This window comes from Salvelinus namaycush, chromosome 29, assembly GCF_016432855.1.
Source record: "Salvelinus namaycush isolate Seneca chromosome 29, SaNama_1.0, whole genome shotgun sequence".
Taxonomy (NCBI): Eukaryota; Metazoa; Chordata; class Actinopteri; order Salmoniformes; family Salmonidae; genus Salvelinus; species Salvelinus namaycush.
In genome coordinates this window covers 22,419,867-22,444,258 of record NC_052335.1, presented here as the reverse complement: position 1 = coordinate 22,444,258, position 24,392 = coordinate 22,419,867, and the positions used below count along the sequence as shown (strand labels likewise).

Genomic DNA, 24,392 nt, shown 5'->3' with positions numbered 1-24,392 from the left:
CTATATAAATAAATTTGATTTTGATGAGCTGGCAGTTAAGAATATGTGTGGGGGAGAGAAAGCAGAAGGTGGGTGTGTTAGATGGGGGGACCACCTTAGAGACCGTGTCCACTGTGAGGTCAGGGAGAGGCTCCTGGGTTGTGGGTGGGGGGCTCCTCTGTGGAACAAAGGCAACGGTCACTCACACATCAGCATGGCATCAGGAATCACTAGGGTTAGTTACCATAGCACTGTACAGGTTCCCCTCTGAGCGGGTTAGGAGGGAGAGACTCTGCCATGCACAAACATGACCATCACATTACCCATCTGTAAGGGAACTTTTAACAGTTCTATATAAAAACATATAGTGTAGTAACACTCAGAGCACTTGAAGAAGTCAGAACACATACATTCAGAACAAGAGGCGAATGACAGAAGAGAATGAAATGTCAAGAAAATATTCAAGTTTATGGCCAGCCTTGTTTGCGCTCTTACAGCTTGTGTACAAAATTAGTATGTCACCTGCAAATAATTATATTTGCATCATATTGTGCATTACCAAGATAATGACACATCTTGTCACAATGTGTATACACTGTAAATTCAGCCATTACTTTGTGTGTGGTGGTCTGGACTGGTCATGAACTTGCTACGGCAGCAGAGAGAAGGAACAATGGACAATACATTATTTGATCTGTACTGAGGAGCACCTGGGCAGTGAGTGGAGCTGAGGCCATTGGGCTAGAGAATACAGCGCCAGCGCCCTCTGCTGCTCTCTTAATGGTGCTACAGCCAGGGTCAACCAGACCAGACTCACAAGCAAATTTACAAAAAAAAATGAGGTAATTTCCTCTAAGCTGTACACGGGTTAGAGAATGACAAAGCAAAGAGGTCAGAGTTAGATGCTGGACAAACACATTTATGGAGAGAAGACGAGTTGTAACTTTCCCAAGCTAATCCACACGGTTCAAAAAACACAACAGAAGACATAGAAGTGCCCTTAAAACTTTAGTGGCTAAGGGTGGCAGATTGACATCAGAGAAACTGGAGAGGGGAAAGCTGGAAAAGGTGCCACAGTAGAAGCGTTCAGCTGTGAAACAAAGAGGGAGACAGGGATAATAGAGGTTTGTGTTCTAGGAATGAGGCAGCACATCTGTAACAAAGACATGCCACACACACTGTTTATCACACAGGTCCAGGACGTGGCCCAAGGCCTGTTTGTGAACACTATCACCTGCTTGTTGGGTGTAGACACAGCGTGACAAGAGGCATGCAGTACATCACGCAACACAGTCAAACACAGGTCTGAAACACAGGGTGGGAAATCACAAGACACACAAAGTAGGAAATCAACAGTGAGGCTTGTCCAGCTGAAAGGAGAAGCAGTTACACCGATGCACGTGAATGAAGCATACCGTTCTTAAATAATACAGCAGTGAAAATTAAAGCTCAGAAAGAAAAGAATTTTCAACAGTAGTGCAAATATACCCTTATGTTGAGTGTAACTTCAAAACATAAGAGGCTGAGAAAATTGTGAACACAGAAAATCAAGCGCAAAAGAACATTGGTTGGTGCAGTGTGGCTACAAAAAAAGTGTTAGTGGAATTAGGAACACAGAGAGAAGGAGAAGAGGTGATACTTCTATATCCTACTGTCACATCAATCAAATAGTCAGAACCAGGGAACAGAGGTTGGAGCCAGGGCCTCCCTGCAGACTAGAGACAGATCAGAGAGAGGTGGAAACAGGGAGGAGAGTAGAGGACATGCAGGCAGGCTGGTGGGACAGGAGGACACGTACCCCTTGGGCCTGCAGACGCAAGCTGGTAGCCGGGCTGGCAGTGAGGCGCTTTTCCCATTGACTGGGACGCGTCTCAGGGGTGGCCTCCATAAAACTGCGCTTTAACTCGCTAGTGCTAGCCTGATGTTTCAAAACATCCTCCTGAGTCTTATCCAGGTCCTAGCGGTGTCAGGAGGATGCCACACACAGCCATGGTGGGGGAGAGGAGAGGGCAACATGGTGATGGGGGAACAACAGACAACAGGTACATTAGTCTGTAAACCATGATAGTAACAGGATGGATGCCAAGCCTCACTGACTGCCCATTTATGGTTAGTTTTAGTGTGTGTATGGGTGAACCGTTTTAGACCTAGCGCAGAGTAAAGAGTGCATTTCCTAAGGAGCCACCAGGAGGCGATATCACTCCACAGAATGTACAGGGTATTATTGGGCACTACCTATTTCAAATGGTCACGCACTGTCCCAAATGAGACCTCAAGCTAATTATCAGATAAAAATATGGAATTGAAAGCACTCTGGGTTCAACTTGTGAGCCGTTTTAGAGAGGAGGATGTAGAAAACATCCACACTGATCAAGGGTTGTGATGAGAGGGATCAGTGAGGCGAGGCTTTGTTATGAGCTTAAACCCTTCAGATCAGTAGTACACCTGAACATCAAAACGTGGAACTGCCAGTGGAACCCAACCAGAGGGATACATTTTCCCTTTATGAGACTGTTGAACAAGGGCTCGACTTTGAACGGTGTTAAGTCTTGTTGTCACACAAGTCGGCAGGTGTAAAATTATACATCGCATAGGCACCTGCTGTTGCCATGGCGATAAGTGACATGGAGGGCGGCTTCACTATACATTCAATTATATCATTCTTATTTCCACTTAACATACACCAGAAAGGTTGAAAAGCTGTATTCAGCATGTACAATTCTCACCACGAGTTGAGTCAATTCTTAAGTAAATTTCTCCAATCTTTTGATCTCAAGGTCATATAGTAACTGCCATTTAAGCCATAACAGTCTAAGCCCTGTAAGCTATACGGAAATGTTTCAAGGTCATACCAAGGATAATTTTATTTAGAATTTGTAGACCCCTTGAGGTATCAAATGTATTTTGGCCTTCTTGCCATTAGCCCATACAAACTAAATTGAATAACATTCACTACATACATGGAACAGATAGATGTATTCTAGGGACTAAAGGAAGTGTGTCCTACAGTACCAGTCAAACATTTGGGCGCACCTCATTCAAGGGTTTTTCTTTATTTTTACTATGTTCTACATTGTAGAACGGTACTGTATATCTGAGAGATTTGAAAGATCAGGAAACATAATAAACGTGCACACACACACTTACCCCTTATTTTTGGCCACAAAACAGTCGCCATATATACAGTACCAATCAAAAGTTGACACATTTACTCATTCTAGGATTTCTTTATTTTTACTATTTTCTACATTGTAGAATAATAGTGAAGAAATCAAAAAGTAACCAAGTGTTAAATCAAAATATATTTTATATTTGAGATTCTTCAAAGTAGCCACCCTTTGCCTTGATGACAGCTTTGCACACTCTTGGGATTCTCTCAACCAGCTTCATGAGGTAGTCACATGGAATGCATTTCAATTAACAGGTGTGCCTTGTTAAAAGTTAATTTGTGGAATTTCTTTCCTCTTAATGCATTTGAGCCAATCAGTTGTGTTGCGACAAGGTAGGGGTGATATACAGAACATGGCCCTATTTGGTAAAATACCATATTATGGCAAGACAACTCAAATAAGCAAAGAGAAACGACGACCATCATTACTTTAAGACATGAAGGTCAGTCAATCCGGAAAATGTTAAGAACTTTGAAAGTTTCTTCAAGTGCAGTCTCAAAAACCATCAAGCGCTATGATGAAACTGGCTCTCATGAGGATCTCCACAGGAAAGGAAATCCCAGAGTTACCTCCGCTGCAGAGGATAAGTTCATTAGAGTTACAAGCCTCAGAAATTGCAGCCCAAATAAATGCTTCACAGAGTCAAGTAACACACACAACTGTCTGATTCAGAGGGGTTGGGTTAAATGCGGAAGTTGAATGCATTCAGTTGTACAACTGAGTAGGTATCCCCCTTTCCTTTTCAGAGGAGAATGAGTGAATTAGGCCTTCATGATCTAATTACTTCAAAGAAACCATTACTAAAGGACACTGATAAGAAGAAGACTTGCTTGGGCCAAGAAACATGAGCAATGGACATTAGACCGATGGAAATCTGTCCTTTGGTCTGATGACTCCAAATTTGACATTTTTGGTTCCAACTGTCTTTGTGAGACACAGATTGGATAAACGGATGATCTCCGCATGTGTGGTTCCCACTGTGAAGCATTGAGGTGGTTGTGTGATGGTGCTTTGCTGGTGACACTGATTTATTTAGAATTCAAGGCACACTTAACCAGCATGGCTACCACAGCATTCTGCAGCGATACGCCATCCCATCTGGTTTGCGCTTAGTTGGAATATCATTTGTTTTTCAACAGGACAATGACCCAACGCACCTCCAGGCTGTGTAAGGGCTATTTGACCAAGGAGAGTGATGGAGTGCTGCATCAGATGACCTGGCCTCCACAATCACCCGAGCTCAACCCAATTGAGATGGTTTGGGATGAGTTGGACTGCAGAGTGAAGGAAAAGCAGCCAACAAGTGCTCAGCATATGTGGGAACTCCTTCAAGACTGTTGGAAAAGCATTCCTCATGAAGCTGGTTGAGAGAATGCCAAGAGTGTGCAAAGCTGTCATCAAGGCAAAGGGTGGCTACTTCGAAGAAACTAAAATATATTTTTTTGGTTACATGATTCCATGTGTGTTATTTCATAGTTGAGATCTTCACTATTATTCTACAATGTAAAAAAAAAAAAAAAAAAAAAAAAACTTGAATGAGTAGGTGTCCAAACTTTTGACTGCTACTGTACTTCCATAAATGTTTTCAACTGTTATCGAGGGACCTTCAGACAAGTCTTGTAAGGCCTGTGGGCGTGTTTGTGAGAGTCTCACCTTTCCACATGGTAGTTTGTTGCCCAAACTGTTCGGATGCTACAGACCAATGTTGGCAGATCGGCTGCGCCGACTTCAGACGAGCCCCAAGACACAATAGTGTTCGTGAGAGTGTCATCTTTCCATAGAGGGTCATAATAATAGGCCAAACCGTTCCGACAACAGACCATTTTGTGAGAATACTTATTTTCGGGATGTCTCATGGTCTGGATGTGGTGGATTGAGACGCGGGGGAGCAGACAGCAACTCTAGGGGGTTAAATACTGTAAAAAGACATTCTGGTAATTACATAATTTTAAAGGGCACTAGTGACAGTTCCACGTTTCTAATGTGTGAGATTAGAGAACACTCTGGGTAGGTTTAGTTTGTTAACACACCATTACAAATTCACAACTTAAATCAAGCAAACCAGAGCAGGAAAATCCCTTATTGGGTTAGGGAAACATTAGTCCTGTTAAAAACACATCACCGGAAAACACAAAATATCCAAAACAATTTAACTCAATAACAGGAGAGGTTGAGCGTTCATCAGCGCTCCCCCTCTCCCCAATAAACCCTGTTTGGTCAGACATGCACCCCATCCCACATGCAAAATCATGCAATGGTGTTCAAACACACACACAGAGACACACAGAGCCTGAGAGTGAAAGGTAGACTGGAGAAGACAGCCTGGGACAGGAGCCAAGATAGAGGACACAGGCTTGGGCTTTGATTCCCTTTAGTTACGGGCCAATAGTTATCACAGTCATACCAACCTCCAACATTAAATTGCTATGTCTGACATATATATTTTCCCCCTGCACTCTCAACTTTCCGCTCTGTGGAATCAAAAAATGAAGACGCATTTGTGAAAAATACATAAAAAAAGAAATAAAATGCCTAAGCGCCCAGAGGTGAGAACCTGTGCAGTCAGGACAGTTCCACTACAGAGCAGAGGCTGTGGAGACTGGGACAGAACTACACTGGACGTTCACTACTGGTCAGGGTAGACCAGAATGGACCCTGTCTAAACCACACGTCACCTTAGCTGTGTAGTGATTAACTATAATACTGTAGCGCTTGAGAATATTTACTCCTCACAAGGTAGAGCTTATTTGGGTGTTAATCTGTAGAATACTGCAGCTAAGGCAAGCCTATCCAGAACAATGTCCTATCCAGAACAACGTCCTATCCAGAACAATGTCCTATCCTCAGCATGTTCAGCTGTGGTGGCGTGTGGTTGAACAGCAGTGTGTTGAGAAAAACCATACACGTCACAGATCAGTGGCAGCAGCACAAAGAAACCAAAAACAAAGCATACATTCCTGCAGGATAAGTGAAACCCAGGTTACAAAATAAAGAGCAGCGAAGATGTAAAAAAGCCCAGATGATCTATAGACAAATTCACCATCAAACAACCAATCAGTTAATCAATCAACCTGCTGGGAGGAGTCTGGCTCATCTCTTTTCATCTGTGAGCATCCAGGAGAAAAGGACATGTTAGTTTGATACCTGCACTGCCCAGAGCTCCGTATATATACACACTATTACAAATAAGCTTAAAAAGGTGCAGTATGATGGTAAAGATGCCCACTGCCCTCACAGACCTCAGTGCCTTCAGTAGGTGTGGCCGCTGCCCCTTCGCTAGGCTCCTCCTCTACCTGCGTGGTTTTTGTAGTGGGAATGTTTTTTTGTCGGGGAGAAGAAAAGGTGAAATGGATGATGAGAAAGCCTGATTCCCAGCAGCACCACCTAACGGTGCAATGCCATGTGCAAGTGGGAGGAGCGCCCAGGCTCTGCCCACATGAGTGAGACATGATGAGATGGGGGATGATGCACATGCTGGCCTCGGAATACTGGTCTTTTTTCTGTGTAGAGCTGATTCAACCGTTTTGTGTCATGTCATTTCCTACTTTATGCTTCTTATTGTTGCCTAAACGTCAGAAACTCGGGTGTACTAAACGTCAGAAACTCGGGTGTACTAAACGTCAGAAACTCGGGTGTACTAAACGTCAGAAACTCGGGTGTACTAAACGTCAGAAACTCGGGTGTACTAAATGGCGACTATTAACACTGAATGGGATAGGGGGTGCAACAGGCAATGACGTCCTTAAAGGGCAAAACTAACTTGAAAACAGAGCTATATATACACTGTAAATCTACCTATATATGACTAAGGCATTTACAGCCAAACAGATAGGGACACAGGATTAAGAATTATCATTTTACAACACTAAAAAGGTTTAAATTATTTTTATGACAGAGCAGCCAATACTGGTACAATAAGAGTGATTAGTTCTTAAGAACTAATTTAAGATATCTAAAGAATGGCAAAAGACTGAAATTCTTTTTAGTAATTTTATAGGGTTTTAAGAAGAAAGGAAAAGGGAGAGTGAAACGTAACGGGATGGAGGGAGTGCAGAACAGACGTGCTGGCTAAGGTGAGGGGTGGGAGGAGCTGACAGAAGCAGGGGGGGTGGTGATGGTGACATTCAGGCAGCGGGGTCACACCGCTGGTCACACAGCTCTTCCTGCAGCAGGGAAGTGTGTGTGTCAGTGTGTGTGTCTGAGCAGGGTGTGGCCACAGGGGCATGAGCGGGGACAGGTGCCTTATGCTCCAGGTAGCAGAGCGACAGGGCCAGGGTCAGGGCCAGGAGAAAGGCCAGAGCCAGGGACTGGGAGGCAGACAGCAGCAAAGCCAAGATGAACATGAATGAGGGCACCAGGGAGGGGGAGGAGAGGGGCAGGTAGCGCTGCAGCCCCGAGGGGATCAAGCAGGCAGCACAGTCCTGGGGCAGGCTGGGGAAGCAGAGGTAGCCGTCCTCATCCAGCAGAGAGAAGGGCAGGAGGCCCAGGCCCATCAACATCCCCAGCAGGGAGAAGCCCAGACTGGACTGAGCCACATCATTGGCCTGGACGGGTGACCCTTCCTGGGGCTCTGAGCTACAGGCCAGGGGGGAGGGAGGAGAAAAGGCCTCTAGAGGCTGGTGATGGTAGTGCACTATTGCAGCCAAACTGTCTGCATGCTGCTGGGGGGTAAAATCAGGATCCCAAATACTCGGGTAGTCCCCGTCCCTATCTAGCTGGCCCCAGGACAGGGTGTCGTCCTCCGAGATGTCGGACAGAACGTCTAGCTCAGAGATGGTGTCCAGGATGGGAGGGAGGGATGAGTTGGAGGAGGATAAGGACAGGGGGAACATGAAGATTGACTGCACAGTGATAAACCCGTCGTTTCCCCCATACAGAGAAAGCCACATGTAGACACCATGCAGGGAAGGAAGCGGTGAGGGGGAAAACACAAGCAAATCACAACCAAGAGAAGAAGAAACAAATGTGTGAAAAATGATAAAACGGTAAGAGGAAAGTGTGCGCAGGAAAAGAGGGGAGAAAGAAACACCATTAGTGAGACGTGTCAGGTCAGGGGTGCAGCAGAGTAACACGGGTGCAGACAAGAGGTCACATAGTTGGGGCAGTGAGAGGTCAGGGGTCAAAGGTCAGGGGGTGGTCCAGGAGGTGCTGGGGGAGGAGGGTCAAGCGCAGTCTACAACAGGTTCAGAACTGAGAACACTAGTGGACAGATGCAGAGAGAAGTCAGAGTAGATGACAGGAAGGGGAAGAATCTAAAGCAACCCAAAAACAGGAAGGTCTTTGTGATTGAGTTAGAGATATAGCACAGTGGTTGTTCCCATTCAATTTGAATTCAAAACTCAATTACTTTTAGCCCTGTCCCCTTAATTTTTACTTCCAGGTAAACCATGACCATGACCATGGCAGGACAACATCCGCCAACCAAGAATCCAGTTAGTGGAGTCTCGATTAATATCACAATGTTAGGAGGGGGAGGGGATCCTATTGGTGTACATTACCCCTTGTACAACTAAGACAGTGCCCCCATAATGAAATTGCATTATGGACAAGTCACTGTTATGTTAAGGATGAATATGATCCTTTATACAGCACCCGCATGTCAAGAGAGTCTTACACTCTCCTAATAGGCGTTATGGTACGAAGCAGACAGATCAGGATGTCATCCTATAGCTCTGGCTAATTCAACTCCACAGGGTGACAAAACCAAGATTAAGTCAATAAATCTAACAGAACAAGAAGCTAGTTATTCTAAGCTAGACAGTAGAGATAATTAATTGAGTTCCTTTGAGACAAAATCATTAGGCATTAGTCAGACAGACTATTAATTTCCAATTCAACAACAGGATGTCGGATGTTTGGTTCTTCCTTGAAAGACAAGAGATTGAGTTAGGAGGTAGCGGGATGATCTCTCTCACCTTGGAGGAGTCAGAGGAGAGTTCCAGGCAAGGCTCCCTGCCGTTCCCCACAGAGGTGGGGGCCGAGTCCTGGGCATCGATCACGTTGATCACTGGAGCTGAAGGGGCACAGACAAGACGGCACATATCCAAGCTTTATGTAACATTCATATTCTCCATTCATTTATGCATACTTCAGAGAGCTCTACAATTGAGCACATCATGCTAATGTCAACGCCTGGCCAGCAGAGGGCGCTCTACCCCCAGAGCACAGTTTAATCTGGACCATATGAATAAAATAAAATATACCCGCCTTTTGTGGATGAGATAAGACCATAATTGCATGGATTCATAGTACATACCAGACATGGCTCTTTGTTTTGGTATAGTAAATGCCTATGTCCAATAGCTATTCAGATGGAAGAGGTTAGAGAAATTACACAGGATCAGTTCTTTGGCTAAATGCTAGGTCTATGTGAAACTACAGTAATGATTGACATGTCATGCTAGCCATAATGTACAGTAGTGTATTTAGCAGTGCCAACACACACACACACAGCGGTGCGGTGTAGTTATGGATTCTTGAGGTTTAGTAGTAAGGGTTTGATATGGAACCTGATATCATCAGTAACTGACCATGCCACCCACAGCACAGCCACCACTCCCTGTATTGTTGTGCCATGTGTTGGGAGGGGAGAGAGGGATTTATCCAGAGACCAGGACCAAATTCTCCTCAGCTAGCCCTGTCTCATTCAGAGTCCCAGTCTCACACCTGCTGTATCTGAAGCTCTGGGGGCCCTAGTCAGGGGCCAGAGCAGAGAGAGCGAAGTCTCCACGGCTGGCCAGACGGAAAACAAAATGGTTCCCTCCCGCCCTCTTCTAATTTATCCCTCTACTACAGAGGAAGGCGAGGGAATTAATAGTACACTGCATTGGGCTGATGATGAATGATCAAGAGGCTCAGAGGCCCTACATACAGGAGGGGAAAGAAGGAGTGAGGAAGCAAAGAAAAGGGATTCCAGAGCAGGCCCAGGTTAGCGTGTGTTAGTCGAGTAACCCTTTATTAATGAATGGCCCAGCCTTAGTACACATGGGGTATTTGGGACTTTTGATTGAGTTATCCTAGATTTACAAGCTAGACAGAGTGAAGAAAGGCGAAATCATCATCTTGCTAAATGTTATTGTAGGCTATTCATGGCATCGTAGAGTATCGAGATCAGCATTCCTTTGGTGACTCATGTTCATCTAGGATTCTCCTCCGAGACTTGTGCTGCTGAAGTTGGAAGTAAAAAACTGAACAGTCAATATAACACACTAATCTTTGTCAGAAGAGGCACTGTACATTTTCAAGCTTCGCCATTTAATTACTACTTCACTTTCAGCTACACCATCACCTGCATTTAATCTGCATAGCAGCCGGGCCAGTATTACAGTCTAATTCCCCATATCACGCAAAGACACTAGGTTTTGCACAGAGCAATTTCTAGAATGCTTTTATGGTGGAAAATAGGCTTACAAATTCACATGGGCCTTGGCCAGAAAACATCCTTCAAGCTTGTTAACGTTTTAGTGGCACTGTTTCTTTCCCATGTTAAATGTACAATGTAATGTATACAGCCTGGGTCTAGCCATAGAAACATATTGAAATCCCCTGGTCAAGAAGAATGAGTCCAGTTTCATCCACAGTCCTTCCCAAAGTTCCAACAAAGGGAAACAGATGTTGGAGCCATTTCCTGTATATAGCCAATAGCAATGAGAGTGAGGGAATATGTCATGCCTACAGCTAAACACTGGCTGACGTTGTACAGGACACTGCAAAATGGTTCTTCTAAAAACACTTGGAAGAGAGAAATCGCCTCATAGTAGGCTATAGGAATGTTCATCCCCAGTCATTGTAACATGTTTGACTAAATGCAAAACCAGCATAGTTCAGCTCACCAGACAGTTTGAGCTGACTAAAACTAGGAGGATAGTGGTTTGTTCCCTCTAACCTTTAATGGTTGGCGGGGGAACAGAATGCATGCTGAGGCACGTTGATAACGTTGTCACACGGAACATCTGAACGGGGACGTTTCTGTATATCTCACAGTAATGGGTTTCCTCTGATCCTGAGGGTCCTTTGTTACCTTCTCTACTTCTCTCACTCGCTGTTTTGGGAGTTTCTTCAGCAGTTTATCTAAATGTCTCTTTGATGGCAGGGCTGAGGTAGCCTGTGGTTCTGTGACGGCCCCCCTACGGTGTCTGCACTGAGCTGACAATGAAAACCCTCTCATGATCACAAAGAGACCAGCTGCTAGTGTAGGCCAGGATCAGAGGCTATGCTCCACTGAGTAACACTCATCTCCTCGCCTGCAGAGACAGCTATGGACTGACTCATACTGTACTCATTACCAGAATACCAGCGCTGCCCATAGTCCAACGTAGTGGGCACTGGGCATAACAATACATCAACCCAAATCCCAACTGTGTGTGTGTTGTCTAGTGCCACTGCCAACCTCCATCCAGGCTTCGTGAGATGCGCTTGCTGGAGGTGCGCTCGAAGTAGGGTGCCGGCCTGTCGATGAGGGTGCTGGCCTGTCGTGTTTGGGCCTGGGTCCGCCCACTGTAGCGGAACTTAGAGCCCAGTGTGAGGAACTTCGCTTTAGTGGGCGCTTCTGGAGTCATCAACCTGGAGCGAGAATAGGACCAAAATAAGATGAAAACAAACAAATACTATCATATACAGTATTTGGTGCAGTGTGTAAACTCCATGTGGATATGTTATTTCAGTTTACTGGATGACAGTGAGGCTATAGACAAAGAGTACAATCTTTTTTCACTATAATTTTTTTTTAAATGTCCTGCCTGTGACCTAGGCTAACCACTGAGACGGAAGTGATAAACCTAGCTATCTCTGTGTGTAAATACAGAGATTATGGATGAGTCATGAAGACCTAGGTAAAAGAGATCCGTTCCACAGTCTCATTGTTTGTCAGTGACCGTAAGTGAACATGAGCTGTAAACCCCGTCAAACGCTGGGCGCCGAACAGTAAGCGGTCTCCTATTCTCCTTCGCTGGCTCTGCGTAACAGCTGTGTTTGGGGCTAGATATTCAAAATCTTCCCTGCCCCTATCCTTAATCTCCCATGGACAGGGCTTTCCTGTCCGCCTATCTCTCCCCTATTTACTTTGCAGAGCCCTTCACTCAGACATTTCACACACACACGTATGTGCCCAGCCTGAGGGAGCGGCAGGCTGGGGGGGGGGGGGGGTCCAGATTTCTCTGGCATCTTTCTAGTGGTGTCAGGTTAAGCCATACTGGGGTCCTCTCCAAGGCTCTGCTCTCTGCTGTTATACAGGCAGACTAGGAAGGTGTCTGTTCTGTTGTTTATCCCAGGGGTATGCAGGCCAGGGCTGATTTCAACCCCATTTAAACACACTGGCCCTAGGTGTGCTGCTGGGATGTCAGGGTGTCTGTGGATCCCATTATAATCTCAGCATCGCTTCTCCATCCCAGCCCAGCGAGGGCCTGGGTCTATCATGACATCATGCCCTCATCACAGCCCAAGAAAAGCCACTCTTCGGACCAAATTGCTAGTAAGCGGGACAATTTAAAAGCCCTCATTGGTATTGATATCAATGTACAAGACCATTAAAGTGGATGGCGGTGTTTGAAATTCAAATTTGACAGATTAAGGACAGTCATTACTAGGAGTTGCTTTAGCACACAGAAGATCTGAATGAGAGGAGGAGAAAGAGGGGCTCTACAGGGCTTTGGGATATTACTGGTTGGGTTGAAGGCAAGGCAGTGAGTGATTTTTGCTTTGTTTGAGGCTGTTGCTCCCCTCCTCGTTGTCCGTGCCAAGAATAACAACTCGATTAAACAGCCGAGGATCTCCATGCCGTATCTGGTTTCAATTTGGCGTGTGCCGACAATCCTCTTATGAACTATCAAATAATGCGAGGCGCAGCAGGTGGGATTTATTACGTGATGCAACACACTTCCGCATTGTCTCCATACTGCTGTACCGTTGGTTGCTACTTGGCTACCTGCCAAACTTTTTTGTTTTTTTACTTAAGTATTTTATCAAACTCTGTACTTAACAAGTTAACCAAGGTCTTAGTTTTATCCTCACACAACTTTTTTTTATTCAACTTTTTCACCCCGGATGCTTCATCTGGACATAGATCTGCAGGACCTCCTCCGGGCGGAAAAAAACCCTTAGTAACATGATGCCTTCTCATTGCAGTCGCTGTACTCTTAATATACAGGATTACTATCGCCTTATGGTGAGGATAGCAGAGTTGCAAGCCGGGCTTGAGACGCAAATCGTTAGGCAAGGGCAATTTAAGTGTAGGGAAGGATGATGCAGCATCACCAATAAATACACGTAGTGTTAATCCCCCTGAAGTCCCCACAGCCAGACATTTTCTCATGGCTTCTGGAATGAAATGCTGTCGGCATTCTCAACCGGTGTCGATCATTCAGCCGATAGAAACTTTCAACTGGTGTTCGCCACAAAGCAATGAGTCGGAGTCAGATGCCCGAGCCTTCCCAGCTCTCTCCTCCACCCGTTATGGGGTCTGAGCTGCCGAAGCCTCAAACCATTAGCTCTGACAAATTGAAAACCCTAGTTATTGACGACTCCATTACCTGCAATATTAGACTTCAAAAGAATCATCCAGCGATCATACATTGTTTACCAGGGGGCAGGGCTACCGACGTAAAGGCTAATCTGAAGATGGTGCTGCCTGAGGCAAAAACTGGGGACACTTGCTTCCTTAATCATACAGCCCTGCAGAGTGGAAGCTAAGGAGAGAGTTTAAGCGTGTGATAATGGCCATGGCTTTAGGAATTGACAGGGAAGCTGGCTGAACAAATAAGTGCATAGGGTTGGGGGGGGGACATTTAACCATCCCCACTGACATGGGCTCGGACTAACTGTGTTAGCTTAGACACATTTCAGAGTCAACAGGTTAGAAAGGGCCTATAGATAAAGTTGCAAGGTGGAACAGAACACTATAAAGAAAGGTGCAATCATTCAAAAACAACAGACTTCAGAGGACCTAACACACTAGTTCTTCCTGGTTCAGACATCTTTTCAAGTCTGATGCAGTGAGTTCGAGGTTTAGGTTAAACCTATGTTGGTGTCGTTGACATGGGAGCTGAGAGTGATTGTTACCTGAAGAAGGTGTGATTCTCCACGCAGACCTTCCAGACCCTCTTGGCAGAGCGGTGGTTGGGCAGCTTGAAGCCCACGGTGCTCTCAAACTGCTCCGTCTGGAAGACAGAGCATATAACGGAGTTCCACCGAGTACTAGAACTGGCCAAGTTAGAAAACATATGCTCCACAAAAAACGAGATATGGACCAAACCCCCCGCTCCTTCCACAAAACTAGTTTGAATTGGGCCTTGAGAAAGAAATACCTAAACGTCAGCATTTCCATCTCCACAATCAAACCATGTCCTAACATTGTCAGTATTTGGCTCAATGATGGAATCTCTTTCCTACAGCTGATCTCTGGAGTGGGTTTTGGAAAGGACAAGAGTAAAATGTGGAAATGTCTTGTTTTTCCCTCTGAGGGCGGTGCGGTTCTGTACCTCTCCCGGCCTGATTTTGATATAGAAGTTGCTACGTTTGTAGGAGATCTTGAGGATTTTTGGCCAGGCAAAGCGGTTTATGCGGAGTCGGTCTTTGTAGATCAGCAGGCCATTGGCACACACTCCCAACATGATGTCCACTCCCTCAGAGTCCTGCAGACACAAAGACAACAGCCAAAGCAACAGTTCAGCAAAGTATAATGAACAGAAAACAGTCACGTTTGCAGCAGTACAGACAACATGGATAGAGAGCAGACAACGTTCTCAGATTTCAGTCCAGAAGATTTATAATATTGCCAAGACTCACAATGGAATAAGATTACATATTACATACAATTGAATAAGGCTGGATATTCAATCATCCCACCATAACTCAATGGTAACGTTGTTATCGAACTTGCATGATGCCATAAAGGGTCTTTTAAGTCCGGGACATATGGATAGTTTGATACCGAGTGGCTATTGATTTGTGTATCAAACTGTAAAACGAGGAGGAAAATCCATCGCCGCTGATGGGCATGGCAACTATTAGACACAAACATGGCTTTTAACCACCCCCTCTCACTCCATGGCCATGACATGCTTCTCCACACAACCCTTGTACGTGGCTGTCTGCCTACCTACCGAAAGAGTGCGAGGACATAAGGGCCTGACATACACTTTACTCACTAATTACTGACGGTTGGGATCTGCACTAAGAGGTCACTGGCCCCCCCCCTCTCGTCCTCTTCCCAACCCCCCCTTCTCTCTCCCCCTCGCTCGCCGTCCCCCTCTGTGCTTTAGACCAACAGAACATTTCTGGGAGTATTTTCAACCCATGTCCAGTCCACCGGGAGAGAGAAGGGTTCATTCCACAGGGCTGTTCCCATGCAGACGGCACAGTGAAAAGAGCTCCGGCTCCACCACATGTATTTGTACAGCTGATGCACTTTCTGCTTTGGCTTTGTGTTTTCTGCCTGCCTCTTTCTTCCCCTCACTGCACACTACATCAAAGGAGCCTCCCTGAGTCCTGTGTGCTCTCACAGGCATTTCAACAGACTTCCATACACAAAGAATGGAGCGTAGGAGAACAGTTCCTTGACTAATGACTAAGTTTGGATACTGACCAGTAGGCTATGCCTCCTTGTTAAGAATTTACAGTTCAATCATATTTTTTTTTACGGCTATGAGGTTGACATTCTCATCGCAGGGCATTTTATAAACATCACAAATGTATTTCCTAGTATTTTCCCAAAAATGTACACAGAAGTGATTTCTTAAACATAATTTCTGGTTGGATTGGACGTTCCAAAACCCAGTGCCTGGGTGTGTCAGTCACCTTGGCATGGTGGAGATCGACGCCATACATCGACAACTTCTTGGCGTTTTCTAAGAACTGGGTATCTGCTTGAGCAGGAGTCATCCCCCTAGAATGGTAGACAAAACATAGAACAATCCAGAACAATCCAAAACAAACAGAGGTGAAAAGTTCAAGTCAATGATAAATCAATAGATAAATGGCAGGTGCTGAAAACAGGGAATTCAAAATATGATAATCACAGGGTTTAGTACAGGCAAGGGGTAATTTCCAATCTAATTTCTACACAGGTGTCTTTCCCCTGTCCCCACAGCCGGGTGGTTTTAAAGAGGCCCCTTCAGTGATGACTTCAATGTCAGTGTCAGAAGAGGGGATGATCGTGGACTACAAGAAACAGCAGAGGAAGCACCCCCCCTATCCACATCGACGGGACAGTAGTGGAGAAGGTGGAAAGTTTTAAGTTCCTCAGCGTACACGTCACGGACAGACTGAAATGGTCCACCCACACAGACAGCGTGGTGAAGGCACAACAGCGCCTCCTCAACCTCAGGAGGTTGAAGAAATTTGGCTTATCATCTAAAAACACTGACAAACGTTTACAGATGCACAATCGAGAGCATCCTGTCAGGCTGTATCACCGCCTGGTATAGCAATTGCACCGCCCTCAACCACAAGGCTCTCCAGAGAGTAGTGCGGTCTGCACAACGCATCACCGGGGGCAAACTACCTGCCCTCCAGGACACCTACAGCACCCGATGTCACAGGAAGGCCATAAAGATCATCAAGGACAACAACCACCCGAGCCACTGCCTGTTCACCCCGCTATCATCCAGAAGGCGAGGTCAGTACAGGTGCATCAAAGCTGGGACCGAGAGACTGAAAAACAGCTTCTATCTCAAGGCCATCAGACTGTTAAACAGCCATCACTAACATAGAGGCTGCTTCCAACAGACTCAACTCTGGCCACGTAAATAAATGGATTTAATAAAGGTATCACTAGTCACCTTAAATAACACCACTTTAATAATGTTTACAAATCCTACATTACTCATCTCATATGTATATACTGTATTCTATACCATCTACTGCATCTTGCCTATGCCGCAAGCCATCGCTCATCCATATATTTATATGTACATATTCTATTCATTCCTTTACATTTGTGTGTATAATGTAGTTGTGAATTTGGTAGATTACTTGTTAGATATTACTTTAGTCGGAACTAGAAGCACAAGCATTTTGCTACACTCGCATTAACATCTGCTAACCATGTGTATGTGACCAATAAAATGTGATTTGAGTGGCACTTCCTCTTGCTTGCTTTAAAGGGATAGTTCTCTGAACTATCCCTTTAACCCCACACGGCTCTGACCTGTGAGTTTTGTGGAGCTCCACCACCTTCTCCTCCATCTCCTTAGTCTGTGAGGGGGCAAACTGGAAGTCGCTGATGTAGTCGAGGCGTTGCTCATCGGGGTCGTGGTCTCCCAGCTCGGCCTGCAGGGAGTAGGAACCCAGCAGAGAGTGGGTGACGAAGGAGCAGGGTAGACGCCCCGAAGCTATGTCCTGCCGGAGCTGAAGGCACAGGAGATATCTACAGGGAGATGGAGAGATGGGAGGAGGGGAAGAAAGAGAGGCGAGCGAGATGGGATCAAAGGGCATGAAATAGATGTTGTACATTTGGTCTATATGTTTATCATGACACTAATCCACTAGTTCAGATCTGACATGACATTCAGCACGTGAACGTGGTGTGTGGGGGCGGTTTCCTGTGCCTTACAGTACAGCAGCAGCCTGCAGACTCTCAACAGCAGAAATAGCGTGTGTGGTAACGGCACACAGAGAGAAAAAAAGGTAGGTGTGTGAGATTGCCTGTGACCTTGGATCTGGGGCTGTGCTGAAACTAAACTCTGGAGGCTGAAGACAGCTCCACTGCATTCGATATTGCTGCAACCTTTTGACGGGTGCCGATCAAAGAGGGCATTCTACGCTAGATTAGGGAGTGACCGGAGTGATCCCGCTGAGGGCTCAGAGCCGAGTGGGATGAGACACTGGGGGAAACACACGGACATTGAACACTCAGTGTACAGCACATCGTCCCCCCTCTCTCCCCTCCGTGCTCTGCTCTTCAGACCTTATCGACCAGGGGTCTACTGCATGTTGCTGCTGTGGTGTGCAACTACTGTGCAGCACAGTACTACACCTCCCTTTACTGGATTAGAGGTGTATATATTCACAGTTGTATAGTGAATAACAGTGCTTGCTTATGTGTTAGTTGTGTGTGCATGCTGGCCGAAAATCAATAACATGTACTGTTACAGTATCTACAGTACAACTATTTACATTTCCTGATTTACATTTCCCTACATTTCCTACAAAATACTCTGGAAAGATGTCAAAAGTGTGAATGCAACATTTTAACAGACTGTAGGTTTTTGACTGCTCCGGGCCACCTGCGTGGCATACATACATTCTGTGTTAGCACAACTGGGCAGATCATTTCATTGCTATATGATTAACATAATAAAGCCAAACAATCAAAAGGAGTGGCTCTTTGACCTTTGTTTCCTTATGAAACGGACAGTACAATACCTGGTAATATCCTCGGTCAGCTGGGCTGGATCAGGAGGGTAGAACTTGACATTGAACGCTAACTGCCAGGAGGTATCTGTGGAGAGAGAACAGGACTCATCTGATTTAAAGACTAAAGGAAATACATTCTTCATTATCATAACACAACATATTATACATTCCTCTGAGGCGTCAGGCCACATGTGTTCAAGCCTAGAAGAAGTGACTCCGGCTAAGCATTTAGGTGAGCGTTTGTACTGTATGTAGAGGAAGGCAATTATGCGTTTAGTGTCAAATAACCAACAAAGAAAAACAAGCGATGGTGGAATCTTCCCGAGCCAGATGTGCTAAGAACACATCCTTGCTCGAACAGCTGTGCTCATCGACTGTCCGTAAGGAGTGTGGGTGTGGTGGGGGAGAGGGGGCAAAGAGATGGAAAGAGGAAGAGAACACACTGGGAAGCAGCAGCTGTAAGCAATTACACAACAGCTAAGACCCGTGAGGAGAGGCTTTGAAGTGGAAGTTTTATCAAGCCTGGAGAGACATGGGCCAGCCTGAGGAGAGTTGTTTTGATATGGTCGTGCACAGAGTCTAATCTAAAATGGCAGAGTAGAAACAAGGCCTTTAAAATGACACTTTTCCATTTTGAGTATTCATCATTAGACACACTGAGGGGATTTTAAAAAAATCAGTAAAATAGACTACATTAGGATTCAACCAGCTAGCAGAGAACATTGCAGAGCCACACATTCAACTACCACAAAAGGGTTTTTAAAATCAACGTCAAATCTTCAACACTAAATCATGATATGGATTCACTTCTACATAAGCAATCTACTTTCTAGTAGTAGCCTACTTTTTATAGAGACTACTAGTGTTGGGGTCAGATGGGGGCCAGATGGGCTTAAGAGCCCTTTGCAGGGCTCCATGTTATACTTCCTGTTGTCAGCGATAAGAGAGCCGCCATGTGAGATGAGACAGGATTAGCAGTGCTAATACACACTACCTACTCATCTCTGTGTGTGTGTCCAGTCACAGACCACTGGCTTGATGTGGCGATGCCTAGAGCCTCGTCAGCATTAGGGTAAGGTCTGGTTGTCACCTAGCAACCGCTAGCTAAGAGAGAGAAAGAAGGGGTGGGTCGGGGGGGGGTAACGCTAGCCTGATTACACCCGGGAAGAGAAGAGATGGATGATGATGACAGTCTCTCACCCTCTGGGTGGGAGACATGTTATGCAATGGCTCAATTTACAACAAATATCCACTGTGTCCTGACATAAGACTTAATGGTCTTCCCACTCTCTTTCCCTGAAATTTGTGTTCAAAAACATATGAGGAATTCAGGCTTTTTCATCCAGAAAAGGGATAGTGAAATAATAAAAAGTGGTTTTCTGTGTCTGCTCATCAGTGGAGAGCGAGAGTAATGTCCTTTCGGTCTAGCTGCAGGCGAGTGAGTTTAACTGGTCTGGACACTATGCTGGAACAGAGTAATCATACAGGGATTCCATGCGGGCCATTTGCTTTGCTGCAGAACTGAATGGCTCTGCTTTTCATTCTTCCCAGAACCCTAGGCCTCGTGAGAACGAACATAGGGAAGAAGGGCCAGGCAAGGAAGGAATTCCATTGACTGTGCGGAGAAAATTACATTTGGGGAGGAATTTACTTCTCTTTTCAAGTCTGCACGACATCGAGAATTCATTGAAAGTCATACAAACAATGCTCTTTTTCCCCCCTTTTAAATCTACAAAACACAAGGAAAACCATGCCAAATTCACACATGCTTAGTGCGGGCATGGGATACAGGATATGTCATTAAAGAGGAATTCCAAAAATGACCCCACAAGCTAAACTGCCACTGTTCCTCTCCTGTTACAACTGTGGTCATATTGTAGCCATTGTCCTTTGGCCAGACTGAGCGGAGAGGTCAGTGACCGTTTAAGAAAGCAAGGAGCAGTTTAAAGACTGATGCACTGAAATGTGAGGATCTGTCCAAGAACATAGTGCTTTCTTGGTGTGTGTGTGAGCGGTAAAGAAACTGTGCAGAACAGTATCTTCAACTGTCTGATTAGGTGTAGTATTTCAGGTGTGAATGGACAAAAACTGAGCAAAAAAACTGGTGTCATCTAGCACAGAAACAGCTTTGGAAATCAGGGTAATTTTCTAAGTGAGCATTCATGGGCAGACTCGTACAAAGTAAGCGTTTTTATAAAGATGACCTTCAAAAAGTCAGCTGTGGTGGTGTGACATGGGCACAAGGGATTTCAGTCTCCCCCTCATCTCTGGCCTGTTTTCCGATTTTCAATTATCCTTGAAACGTTCCAGTCTGAGTCACAGGCTGAAGATAAATGGGTCTGAGCTGAGGCCTCAATTCATGTGATAGGCTAGCCTCCATTCCCCAGTCACACACACACTATAGAGTGCTATTACAGGGCACACAGGCACAGCAGCTTGCATGAAATGGAATTGGGAGGGGAGTGCCATATCATAGAATCATATCCACAAGCAGCAATACCCCCAGGGGTACGCGCAATGCCATTCGGGGGCACACCAAATAAATGTGATTCACATTTTTTTAAATATAGACTACTGTTCAAAAGTTTGGGGTCACGTAGAAATGTCTTTGTTTTTGAAAGAAAAGCTACTTTTTTGTCCATTAAAATAACAAATTGATCAGAAATAGTGTAGACATGGTTAATGTTGTAAATGGCTATTGTAGCTGGAAATGGCTGATTTTATGGAATATCTACATAGGCCCATTATCAGCAACCATCACTCCTGTGTTCCAATGGCACGTTGTGTTAGCTAATCCAAGTTTATCATTTTTAAAATCCTAATTGATCATTAGAATCTCACACGACTGGCCCATCTGGGTGATGTTTTTTCTCCCCTGAATGATCTGAATCTAGGATTACAGGGACTCTTCCCAACTATATTCAATGTGCAGGACAAAATTGAGGCTATGATTAAGAAGTTGGAGCTATTTTCTGTCTGCATTAACAAGGACAACACACAGGTCTTCCATCATTGTATGATTTTTTGTGTGCAAATGAACTCAAGCATACAGACAATGTCAAATGTGATAGAGAAGTACCTGAGTGAGCTGGAAGGGCAATTACTTTAACAAAACATACGACACAAACTGGATTCGTTATCCCTTTCATGCCCTGCCTCCAGTCCACTTACCGATATCTGAACAAGAGAGCCTCATCGAAATTGCAACAAGCGGTTCTGTGAATTTAATTTAATCAGAAGCCACTGCCATATTTCTGGATAGGGCTGCACTCATTGTTTCTTGCCTTGGCAAATCACGCTGTTAAGACCCTGATGCCCTTCGCAACCACATACCTGTGAGAGAGTGGATTCTCAGCCCTCACTAGCATGAAAACTAAATACAGGCACAGACTGTGTGGAAAATGATTTAAGACTTAGACTCTCTCCAATACAACCCAACATTGCAGAGTTATGTGCATCCTTTCAAGCACACCCTTCTCATTAACCTGTGGTGAGTTATTCACAATGTTCGATGAACAAAAGGTTTTTATATGTAAGATGGCTAAATAAAGAGCAAAACGATGTATTATTATTTGTGCCCTAGTCCTATAAGAGCTCTTTGTCACTTCCCACGAGCCGGGTTGTGCCAAACTCACCCTCATTCTTATGTTTAATAAATGTATCGTATAGTGTGTGTGTGGCAGGCTTACAATGATGGCAAAAAACAACAATTGAGAGTGCGCTGACCCTGGTGCTAGAGAGGGTACACAGCTGGAGGTTGAATGTTTGAAGGGGTACGTAAAATAAAAAGTTTGGGAACCACTGCTCTAGAGGTTAAGAGCGTTGGGTCAGTAACCGAAAGGTTGCTAGTTCGAATCCAGAGCCGAGTAGTTGGGAAAATAATATTTCGTTCTGCCCTTGAGGAATTCACTTAACCCTAATATCTCCTGTAAATCGCTCTGGATAAGAGCATTTTTGGTATTGACTAAAGCCAAAAAAAAAAAAAAAACGTCATCAAGCATTTCAAATTAAAAAGCAAGTCTATTTTTCTTGCATCTACACAGAGCAATGCTGGTAAAGTGAGCGGATAAATTGCCAGAAAATACTGTTTGCATTGTTATGTCTGGAATTGTGACGTGTATAGTATTAAAAAGTCTACATTTACTGTTTATAATGTAATGACCTGGCTAGATCATATATGACAAATGTCCAGACAGAGGATTGAGTTTACGAATTCCCTGTTTATTAACACAACTCAAAAACAGGCTACTGTTTGGCCGTAGCCCACGCCAAATAAATCAAGGATCCCAGTATAAAACAACACTGACCATCTCTTGTTAAGACAAAACGTAAGAGAACAATGGCTAAACTTGCAGTGCTCCACCAACCACAAGGATGCTCGGCACCGGAACATTCCAGAGGTTGGCAGATTGCAGGGTTTGACATGCTAGTCAACCTACTAACACTGGGTACTAGTAAGTACAACACAACAAACAAACATAACACAGCTGTCTGTGCGGATTGCTACATAAAGTTGAGCTGCCATTTCCAATAATACATTTTTGCAAACAATAACTTTATGCCTACCTTTGTTGATTTCAAGCACAGGCACATAGCCTACAGGCATATAGCCTACGCAGGCTACGGCTGGGAAACGCGAGGAACTTCGTTCAAGAGAGAATATTGTTATGGTGAAAGAATGAGACTAGCTTAAATTCATTCAAAAATGTAGGAAGAAAGTTAGCTTGCTAGCTATCCTATCTGCTGTCACTTCAACAAGAAGCAACTGTGACCACAGTGATCCTAAAATCCACCCCTCCAAAGAAAGCATGGCTCCGTGGCTTCTCCGAGACGCCACCCGATCTGTGATCGGATCCGCAGCATGGCATTTCAGTAGAGCCAGCCCTCGGCAGGCCGTATAGAAAACTCTATAGAGCATAGAGGTAGCAAGTGTAACAGTTTAACTTTCGACCGTACCCTCGCCCCGACCCGGGCTCGAACCAGGGACCCTCTGAACACATAGACAACTGACACCCCCGAAGCATCGTTACCCATCGCGCCACAAAAGCAGCGGCCCTTGCAGGGCAAGGGGAACAACTACTTCAGGTCTCAGAGCGAGTGACGTCACCGATTGAAACACTATTAGCGCGCACCACCGCTAACTAGCTAGCCATTTCACATCGGTTACACAAGCTTGCTAGCTTTTTCATTTACCCAGTTCACTTCTATGCCAGTGATAATGCTCACGGCTGTTTGAGATGCTTTGGAGCCACAATGGTAGGGACAGCATCCACTTTGAGAAGCAACTTCTTGTTAAAGTCATCCTTCCATTGTTGATAGCCCTGGAAGTTGTCAGGGATGAAATGTGTCCCGCAGATTGACGAGTAGACACCCAATTCACCCGTCTCAATTTGAAATTGATCCTACTTTTTATACGTTTTTAATTCACCATGTGACGCTGACCCCAGGGCATTGTTTTTACGAAGCTAGAGATGACTTGGAGAAAACCTCAAACCCAACGTTTAGAACAACAATATTATAACAATTGCTTTAAAAGAGTTTGTAATTTGGGAAGGTTTTCTTGGGGTTCTCCAAGTTACTATTATATGCGTTTCTGGCATTGAGAAATAGGTGCTACACCGACTTTAAAGAAAATGGAGTGTCCCAATATCTACCATTTCCCTGGATCCCACGGGCAGTCAGTGACCATAAACCCCTAGTGATCTTAGTTACAGACTTGGTAGTGAACTCTGCCTGCCTACAGACCGGAATCAGTCAAGTCAGTATAACAGTGGTCTCACTTGTCAGAAAGTGCTCCAAATCCTTTGACTATCTCACAGAGAGCAAACTGTGGCTGACAGACAGGTATAGGGCATCTGTTCCTCACTCATTGACGCAAGGTGTTAAAGCAGT

General features: G+C 44.9%; 1 protein-coding gene across 4 annotated transcripts in view; it reads right to left on the bottom strand.

Moving 5' to 3' along the window:
• The window catches only part of LOC120024086 (band 4.1-like protein 2), a 106,746-nt gene that overhangs the window by 7,231 nt on the left and 75,123 nt on the right, over positions 1-24,392 (bottom strand). For 3 of the 4 annotated variants that reach the window (XM_038968211.1, XM_038968214.1, XM_038968212.1), the window contains exons 6-15: positions 18,510-18,585; positions 17,293-17,511; positions 15,942-16,029; positions 14,624-14,776; positions 14,205-14,302; positions 11,539-11,711; positions 9,065-9,162; positions 5,558-5,620; positions 1,778-1,936; positions 95-157 (exon numbers count right to left, since the gene is read on the bottom strand). In XM_038968211.1, coding sequence (XP_038824139.1) covers positions 95-157; positions 1,778-1,936; positions 5,558-5,620; positions 9,065-9,162; positions 11,539-11,711; positions 14,205-14,302; positions 14,624-14,776; positions 15,942-16,029; positions 17,293-17,511; positions 18,510-18,585 — 1,190 coding nt within the window. The remainder of the gene's footprint in view (positions 1-94; positions 158-1,777; positions 1,937-5,557; positions 5,621-9,064; positions 9,163-11,538; positions 11,712-14,204; positions 14,303-14,623; positions 14,777-15,941; positions 16,030-17,292; positions 17,512-18,509; positions 18,586-24,392) is intronic. The other variant, XM_038968213.1, reaches the window with a different exon arrangement.